Source organism: Rousettus aegyptiacus, unplaced genomic scaffold (genome assembly GCF_014176215.1).
Source record: "Rousettus aegyptiacus isolate mRouAeg1 unplaced genomic scaffold, mRouAeg1.p scaffold_m13_p_1, whole genome shotgun sequence".
NCBI classification, from domain to species: domain Eukaryota; kingdom Metazoa; phylum Chordata; class Mammalia; order Chiroptera; family Pteropodidae; genus Rousettus; species Rousettus aegyptiacus.
The window spans coordinates 62,801,108-62,811,108 of NW_023416284.1; the positions used below are offsets into that span (position 1 = coordinate 62,801,108).

A 10,001-nucleotide genomic window follows, 5' to 3' on the forward strand; every position below is an offset into this window, starting at 1 on the left:
ACCCATCTTGGACAAAAAGATAGTACCTGGATGAGAAAACTTAGTTTGGAGCATGCGAAAGGTTTTTTCATTTAATGTTTTCACTTGCACATCGGTAATAATGTCTTTTTTGTGTTTGTTTTCTAGGAATGTTTACCCTTGCAGAAGTTGCTTCACTTAATGACATCCAGCCAACTTACCGAATCCTGAAACCATGGTGGGACGTGTTTATGGATTACCTGGCTGTCGTTATGTTGATGGTAGCCATCTTTGCAGGAACCATGCAACTTACCAAAGATCAGGTGGTCTGCTTGCCAGTATTGCCATCTCCTGTAAATTCAAAGGCACACACACCACCGGGAAATGCCGATGTCACCACCAACATCCCGAAGATGGAAGCAGCCACTGACCAAGACCAACGTGGGCGGGCGACAGATGACATTTCCTTTGGCGCACCTGCTGTGACACCTGACATACCTCTCAGAGCCACATATCCTCACACAGATTCCACAGTTCCAAATCAGGAGGCAAAGAAGGAGAAGAAAGATCCGACAGGCCGAAAAACGAACTTGGATTTTCAGCAATATGTATTTATTAATCAGATGTGTTACCATCTGGCCCTTCCGTGGTATTCTAAGTACTTTCCATACCTTGCTCTTATACATACTATTATTCTCATGGTCAGTAGCAACTTTTGGTTCAAATATCCCAAAACCTGCTCAAAAGTAGAACATTTTGTTTCAATATTAGGGAAGTGTTTTGAATCTCCTTGGACTACTAAAGCACTGTCTGAAACAGCATGCGAAGACTCGGAGGAAAACAAGCAGAGACTAACCGGTGCCCAGACTCTACCAAAGCACGTGTCTACCAGCAGTGATGAAGGGAGCCCCAGCGCCAGTACCCCGATGATCAACAAAACGGGCTTCAAATTTTCAGCTGAGAAGCCCGTGATCGAAGTCCCCAGCATGACTATCCTGGATAAAAAAGACGGGGAGCAGGCCAAAGCCCTGTTTGAGAAAGTAAGGAAGTTTCGCGCCCACGTGGAAGATAGTGACTTGATCTATAAACTCTACGTGGTCCAAACAGTTATCAAAACTGCCAAGTTCATTTTTATTCTCTGCTACACTGCAAACTTCGTCAACGCCATCAGCTTCGAACATGTCTGCAGGCCAAAAGTTGAGCACCTGACTGGCTACGAAGTATTTGAGTGCACCCACAACATGGCTTACATGCTGAAAAAGCTTCTCATCAGTTACATATCCATTATTTGTGTGTATGGTTTTATCTGCCTCTACACTCTCTTCTGGTTATTCAGGATACCTTTGAAGGAATATTCTTTTGAAAAAGTTAGAGAAGAGAGCAGTTTCAGTGACATTCCAGATGTCAAAAACGATTTTGCGTTCCTTCTACACATGGTAGACCAATACGACCAGCTGTATTCCAAGCGTTTTGGTGTGTTCTTGTCAGAAGTCAGTGAAAATAAACTTAGGGAAATTAGTTTGAACCACGAGTGGACATTTGAAAAGCTTAGGCAGCATGTGTCACGCAACGCCCAGGACAAGCAGGAGCTACATCTGTTTATGTTGTCGGGCGTGCCTGATGCTGTCTTCGACCTCACAGACCTGGATGTGCTAAAACTTGAACTGATTCCAGAAGCTAAAATTCCTGCTAAAATTTCTCAAATGACTAACCTCCAAGAGCTTCACCTCTGCCACTGCCCCGCAAAAGTTGAACAGACTGCTTTTAGCTTTCTCCGAGACCACTTGAGATGCCTTCACGTGAAGTTCACCGATGTGGCTGAAATCCCTGCCTGGGTATATTTGCTCAAAAACCTTCGAGAGTTGTACTTGATAGGCAATTTGAACTCTGAGAACAATAAGATGATAGGGCTTGAGTCTCTCCGAGAGTTGCGGCACCTTAAGATTCTCCACGTGAAGAGCAATTTGACCAAAGTTCCCTCCAACATTACAGATGTGGCTCCACATCTTACCAAGTTAGTCATTCATAATGACGGCACTAAACTTTTAGTGCTGAACAGCCTTAAGAAAATGATGAATGTTGCCGAGCTCGAACTCCAGAACTGTGAGCTAGAGAGAATTCCACATGCTATTTTCAGCCTCTCTAATTTACAGGAACTGGATTTAAAATCAAACAACATACGCACAATTGAGGAAATCATCAGTTTCCAGCATTTAAAACGACTGACTTGTTTAAAATTGTGGCATAATAAAATCGTTACCATTCCTCCCTCCATCACCCATGTCAAAAACTTGGAGTCACTTTATTTCTCCAACAACAAGCTCGAATCCTTACCAGTGGCAGTGTTTAGTTTACAGAAACTCAGATGCTTAGATGTAAGCTACAACAACATTTCAATGATTCCAATAGATATAGGATTGCTTCAGAACCTGCAGCATTTGCATATCACGGGGAACAAAGTGGACAGTCTGCCAAAACAATTGTTCAAATGCGTTAAGTTGAGGACTTTAAATCTGGGGCAAAACTGCATCACCTCCCTCCCGGAGAAAATCGGTCAGCTCTCCCAGCTCACCCAGCTGGAGCTGAAGGGGAACTGCTTGGACCGCCTGCCAGCCCAGCTGGGCCAGTGTCGCCTGCTCAAGAAAAGCGGGCTTGTTGTGGAAGATCACCTTTTTGACACCCTGCCACTCGAAGTCAAAGAAGCATTGAATCAAGACATAAATGTTCCCTTTGCAAATGGGATTTAAACTGAGTAATGCGTGCACATCCGTGTGCAGGAACAACAACTTCCTAGATTGCAAATGCTCACGTACAAGTTATTGCAAGATAATGCATTTTAGGAGTAGATACATACATCTTTAAAAATAAAACAGAGCGGATGCATAGAAGGCTGATAGAAGACATAACTGAATGTTCAATGTTTGTAGTGTTTTAAGTCATTCATTTCCACATCTTTTTTTCTTTTTTTCTTTTGGGGAAAGGGAAGGAAAAATTATAATCACTAATCCTGGTTTCTTTTTAAATTGTTTGTAACTTGGATGCTGCCGCTACTGAATGTTTACAAATTGCTTGCCTGCTAAAGTAAATGATTAAATTGACATTTTCTTATTATATCACCTTTTTTGAGGTGTCTTGATTTACTTTGCTTAATTGATATGATATTGCTTTAACTCAGACCACTGAAGACACATCAAGTCCAAACTTGAAAATTTAGATTTGCTGAAATATTGTTTTCTGTTTGAATTTAAAGCACCTCAAATAAGCACTTATAATATTCGACTGGTACTACTGCTTCTGAGAATCCCATTTTATAGATTTACACTCCTAAAACTCTGGAATGCAGTAAAGGTGTGTAGCTTGTTGGGGTTTTTGTTTGTTCTTAAAGAATAACTGATAACAAAAAAATAATAGAATATAGCACTCCCTGTAATAGCTGTTTTTTGCATAGTCTGGAGTTCTAATTATATGGTGCATTTTTCTACCTATAATATAGGGTTACCAATAAATAGAAAATGTTTTTAAATAATAAATGTATCTGATTATAACCAAAATAAAATTTTTAATGGCTTAATCATTAATAACCTTCCACTATCACCTTTTGGAAGATAGCATAAAATGAAAGCAAGTATTATTTAATTTCTTGCCCTGTTTTCACTGATGAGGGAGAAAAAAAAAAAAGTAGGACTTATAGTTCATCGAGTTGGAAAACTCTTAACTTTGCCTATTTATTTTAGTGACAGGCTACGTTTCCTGTGTTTGTCTTCAGCTAGGACTGGGGGTCATGTCCAGGGGAATGATGACAGAATGTTCATTTTAGATGGTAGTTTTCTTTAACTTACAAAGTGTCTTAAGTCTCAGAAAAAAATCACAAAATTCCCTGCCACCTATTTAGGTACTGGTTGGCAAGTATTTCTTAGGCCTTTCCATGGGAGTGTTTCTTCATGAGAAAAGAACCATTTGGCACTCTGGGTGACAAAGTGGTATCTTCTCTGTAAAAGACTAGAGTCAGTTAATGACACACGGGACAGTCTCTTGTCACACCTTATTTCAGCTTGAAAGATTTTGCAGAGACTAGAAAAGATGGACTCACATCTTTGATTTTCCTCCCAAGGACCGAACTCGGAGTACTGGCCAGTTGCAGACGGTAGTGAACATTTGTCTGCTGTACAGCTTACAAATACTCTGTGAAGTGTTATCTCCAGTCAAAAAGCCTGTGGCCATTGCAGCTCAATTAGGAGTTGACCCCAGCTCCAGCATCCTGGCCATTCCTTCTCCTCCTAAAAGACTTGAAGTAGAGTCCAAGTTTGGACTATCAGACAGAAGACAGTGGCAAATTCTTGATGTAAGCGAATTCTCTCCCACGTGTATACCTTCCTTTCTTCTCTCCACATTCATTAATATATTCACGAGTGTAGATTACACACCTACTTAGTGCCTAGCCAGTTCAAGGAACTGGGGATTCAGTATTGGAATAAGTCAAAGCCCATGACTACATGGAGCTTTGTAGCAAACTGGGGGAGATGAATATTAATTATGCAAGTAATTCATTCTAATATAGAAGATGAATAAAATCTGCATGAATAATGGCTAGGATGGGGGCAGACTTAAAGGGAAGCTTCAGGAAAGTTTCAAGCTTATAAACTGCCTGTAAACGCTCCTGCTGGACACTGCCCTCCCACCAACTGCATAGGGCACCCTGCTTAGTAATGCCACCCCCAAAAATTGGTATGACGTTTTTAGAAAGATGCCACACTGTCTTGTTTGTGAGATAGAGGCCAGATCTCATGACCCTTGCTTTACAGGCTCGGAAATATGTGTTGCTTTATGAAAACAAGTGCACGTTGTTTTAGAAGCACACAGTGGCAGGCCACCCACTGCTTACCTTGTTTTTCCGAGGGAAGAACTGGAGGAGCTGGAGTCTCTGTGACACTCCCAAAGCTTGACCACTGCCAGCTGCCTGTAGGCACTTGTTTCCCAATCAATATCCGGGGTTCGGTCACTTGGAACTGATTGGTGTTACATGCCTTCAAACAATGTCAAGGGGTACCTTTTCTCTTACTCAAACTTCTGTTGACCTTATTAGCCCCCTAATGATTTCCTTGAACTCCTAAGAGTTCACGGTCAATTGATTTAAATGCCGCATTCCTTGCCACTGTTTGCAGCTATTTTGAAAGCAGTTTCCTGAGAAATGCTGACTCATCTAACAGAATTGAAATATTTTGGGTCTTGGAGACTCAGAACAGCAGATGAGCTTTTGCACTCAAATATACTATCAACCCATGTATCTTCACAAATTTATGTTGGCACCGCACACACCAGACGTGAGGAAAAACAAGTTAGAATGTTTGAGTTGTGGCTTCCTAGTATTTTCATATCTTTTTTCGGAGTCCCTTGAACACCATCTGAAGAAAATTATTTTAAAGTACCTTTAAATGTTCCATGTATGTGTGAGTCCCACAAAAGCTGAGAGAATCTGGTTTACTTTTCCTGTTCGACTCCTTTTCACCAGCATTTAGGGGTTCAAAAAGAGGAGCTGAAATTGTTTACAGGGACCCCATTCTTAGTAGTAGATTGAGTGATTTAATAACATATAGAGTTTATTCTATATAAGTTCTGGCCTGCAGATCTTGGCATTTGACATTTTTCATACATGAAAGGAAAAGTCCTATGTTTTATTAATATTACTGCTAGTACTTTCTCTGACTGCCTCCCCTGGACTTCAACTTCAGCCGGCAGCTAAACTCTAAGTTGCTGAAGGCAGCAAACTCCAAAGTGCCCTTGAGACCTACGCCCAATAGTTGTTAGCATTCACCTTGCTGAACAAAAGCCAGAGTGCTGTCCTCCCGCTAAGATTTCTGGCAGCACTTACGTCAGTAATTCATTCCAATAAAATGGTCCCTTTATCAACTGAATCCCCAAACAAAGGCTGTACTAACAAAAAGCCCCTTTCATGAAAAGAAAAAGAAGGGGGGTAAAAAAGAAACCCTGGAAAACAGTTTTCAAATGTCCTCTAACTTGTGACTGCGACACAAAAAATGACCGTGTCTGGTCCTGGCCAGCTGTGGCTCTCCGAGGACAAGTGCACCAGGTGTTCAGGGTGGTGTCTGCCGCGGGGGAGGGCAGGAGGACAGCAGGCCACAAACCATGGCCTCAAGTCTGGCCTAGCCTGGCATGACAGTCATGCCGCCAGCATCGGGGGAATAAGCCCCTCTCAGCTCACATGTCATAACTCCCAAGAAGAGTAGTTGTCCTGTCTTCATTCTTTAGGCTCTAAAATTACAGTGTACAAACTCCCAGGTAAGCACCGTCTTTCTTGTGGAAATGCACGTGATTTTCTGCTGTCCATCCTGCAGGTTTCATCTCGTAGACTCATGACCCACCACCCTCCCGCCGCTGTGCAGCCCCTGATGGTAAAAACTGCCCCAGTCTTTCCTGCTATCTCCGTCCTTTCCTCCTAAGATTGCAGCCTCTGGAGTGAGAGTGCCTGGTTTCCAATCCTGTCTCTGCCTCAGCAGTATGACCAGAGCAAGCTGCTCGACCTCTCGAAGCCTCAGTTTCTCTATCTGTAAATAGGAATAATAATAGTTCCTACCAGTGGCGTTTTATGAAGATGGAGTGAGGTGATTTATTTAAGGTACTGTGCTGGCAGGTAGAAGGTAATAACATTCTGCTATAATTATTTTTACCCTCAACTGTGACAGGAACTGTTAGCCCCACCTCGTATGCGTTTTCTCCTTCCTTGGTCATGGAATTTTTAGGGGACACTTGGGAACACAGAATAAAATGTGTATAAGATTAAAACATTACTCTGAGCTAGCTGCAGCCATGTGACTTAATTTCAGCCAAAAGAGTGGGAATGGAAGCGGAATGTGCAATTTCTGGATCTATTAAAGTCTCTTTCCCCTTCCTCATGCCTGCTGGTTAAACTGCAGATAAATGAGTCCAGTGTAGACTGCAGACCAGGGCAGCGTACCAGGCATAGCCCAGCAGTAGGACAGAAGTAGCCTGGGGCCCTGACAAAAGAGGGAGTAAACTTAAGCTTCTATTGATGAGGGGGCCTCTCATACATGTAGCAAGTCCAAAAGACCTTGCTACTCACACTGCCATGCAGAGCCAGCACTTGAGAACTTCATAGAAATGCAGTCTCAGATCCCTTCCTAGACCTGTAGAGTCAAAATCTGGATTTGAACGAAGTGATATCCAGGTAATTTATAGGCATATTAAAGTTTGAGAAGCATTGTCCTAAATATCATCTCTCAAGAACAAGTGAGCCGGTAGTCAGGAGGAGGAAGGTGCTGCTGGCCAGTTTTTCTACTGCCATTAAGTTCTGCCTCTTCTGTCAGCCTCTTGCTGGGCTCTAGTGGGTAAGGAATTGGGCTTTTGCTGGTGCTTGTAGCTTATACCAACTTCTAAGACCCCTTTGTCCTCCCCCCATCAGTTTTCCTCCTGCTGGCACCCATACCATTCAGATCATCATAGCGACCACAGGAAGGAGGGGTGATAGTCAAACTGCCATCACGCACTGCCTGAAAAAGTAGTAGTTATATATATTCTCCTAGGAGCCTGAGGTTTTGAAGGTCCTCTAACTGCTCCAATGACATATGCACTCATGCTCAGTCCGTGGACACCCTTCAGATTGATTGTTCAGCCTGGGTAGCTAAACAACCCCATTCCACTGGTTAACCTTCAGGTTGGGTCTGGATTAGCTGCTCAAAGCTTACTCAACCATGGGATAACCTGCTCATTTTGAGCCTTTTCAGAATGTTTCTGGGAAATTGCCAAATAGCCTGGCAAGAAGTAGTTGGCTGGAGTAGTTTCTGGGGAAGACTCAGCCAAAGAAGTCACCCAGGTTTTAAGCCAAACTGTGTAAATACTATAAAGAAAATTTTTTTTTTCAATTTGCCACCAGATAACTTTAAATAGTAGCCACATAACTCAGTAGTTTAAAATGAAGTACTTACTAGTTGAATGGAACCTCTTCAAGATGCATCTCCAAATCTTTTCTGCAATTTAGGCCTACTGGCTCTTTACCTCGCTTTGGTTGTGGTGGGAACAACTGGTTACCATCCAGATGATAACGCTTTGTCTTCTTGAAAATGGCAATTAAATCACTCATCTCCTCTTCCCTGGGATGTTGTGAGATTATGTCAGTGCCATGTCTAGAGCTCCCTGAAGATAAATAGTACATAAATACAGTTTGCTATCAATTTATCATCAGGGTAGGCAGGAAATTCAGTTGACAGTATTTTCATCTCTGCTGAGAAGTAGCTGATGTATATTCAAGACTACACCTTCCACCTACCAATTCTAAGTCACTGCTGTTCTTTAGGGGATTCTGTTTCAGGTTTCTATTCCTGAAGGTGGAAGATGTTAGGAAGTGGATTGGACAATCTAAGTAGTGATAATAGCTCAGACTGTACTAGGTGGGCACTTGACTTACTCTGACTTACTTGTCACAGCAGCTCTGGGAGGTGTGAATATTCCCCATATTACAGATGGAGAAACAGCTTAGGGAATCTGCCCAAAGTCACCTAGCTAGCAGGAGATGGGAGTACGGGAGCACTGCTAAATCAGTCGATGTGCATTTCTTGTCTCATTTGATCCTTGCAAGACCATCAAGAGAAAGATATTATCCCCCTTTAAGAGATGAACAAACTGGGACTCGGAGGAAAATTTGTCTCTGGTGCCACATTGCGAGTAGCAGACATGGGTACAAACAGCTACGTTCTTGCACCAGACTACAGGGCACATGGCTGGTGCTCTGTCAGCAATTCAAAAAGAGGTTTTGAAATCTGTTGACATCCAGTTACATAAATCTGCCCCGAGCTAGGATTTCCCTTCATTCTTTAGTATTAGAAATTTTTTGATGTGTCTTAACATCTGTCTTTAGCGTTATGACTTGTTTCCTCTGTTAGGCTGTCTGACAGTCATGAAAAGGCAATCCAGGGTAATCCACCCAAGGAAATGTCATTATTTTCCCCTCGCTAAATGTTCAGGACATGATTGCCTTTACTTATGGTCATTTACTCCGAAATGAGAAAGCTCCATCTCAGCTATTTGATGCAGAGTAAATGTGGTAGAGAGTGGCATTCAACAAGTCCAGAAAGGTGGGTGCAGGAAAATACTAACATTTGCTGAGCCCTCTGGGTAGATGTGACTTTTTTCAGCATGCCATTTCAGTCACAGATTCTCAAGCTGTTACCAACCCAGGCGTCACCGGCGCCTGCGTCACCCTGACCTTTATTTTTACTGGGTCTCTTTCTTCTGATGTTAACAATCACTATATCTACCATCTGAGCTAGGGCAAGAATAATCAAGATATTTGTGGTCCGTGGGGAGAAAGAACCCAGTTTAAAGTGGAAGAAACTGATTAGAAAAAAGAAAATGAAGAAAGTTGACGAAACTAACATTCCTGCCCCTGCCCCTTTGTACCCCACCCCACCCTGATTAGCATTTCAAAGCCTCCCAAATGTTTTGATGTTTTCGCCTTCCTTCTTTACTCACTGTAATTTGTTCTAATACTTTACCTAACTAAAGTAAGCTCAATTCGATGGAGTGAATTCTAACCAAAACATGAATTGTCATTTGAAAAACTTTTATGTACCACATCTTTGACCTCTTATAAAAGTGTGTAGAGCTTTTACAAGATAACATAACTTTTATACACTCAATATACATAGAAGAATATTCTCATTTAGAAGGAGATAAATTAGAGTCAGTAGTGACCAAGAAAATCTTCAGATGGAGCAATAAGGAGCTCAGAGGAGGCCTGGAAAAAGGCAGGGGTGTTTTAAAATATTGTAAACAGTTATTCTATTATTTATAGAATAAAATTAGCCCAATGACACATTCTAAGTATGGCCTCAGTTATTCCACCAGCCAGAGCTAAAGACACAGTAAATAAATAACACGTGTGCTCAATTGCAATGAATCAGGACCTGTCATAGTTGCTTTGGATAAGATTATAAGAGGTAGTAAGTTAACTACTCATACTAAGTTCTCAGCTGCTAAAATTATTCTAATTGTATAAAATGAAATTAATT

General features: G+C 41.8%; 1 protein-coding gene across 7 annotated transcripts in view; it reads left to right on the plus strand.

Annotated features, from left to right (window-relative positions):
- Window positions 1-3,071, plus strand: part of LRRC8D (leucine rich repeat containing 8 VRAC subunit D) — a 108,968-nt gene extending 105,897 nt beyond the window's left edge. For all 7 annotated transcript variants that reach the window (XM_016122977.2, XM_016122976.2, XM_036236127.1 and 4 more), the window contains one exon: window positions 127-3,071. In XM_016122977.2, the coding sequence (XP_015978463.2) occupies window positions 129-2,705 (2,577 nt within the window). In that variant the 5' untranslated portion in view covers window positions 127-128 and the 3' untranslated portion in view covers window positions 2,706-3,071. The remainder of the gene's footprint in view (window positions 1-126) is intronic.
- The last annotated feature ends 6,930 nt before the right edge of the window (window positions 3,072-10,001 follow it).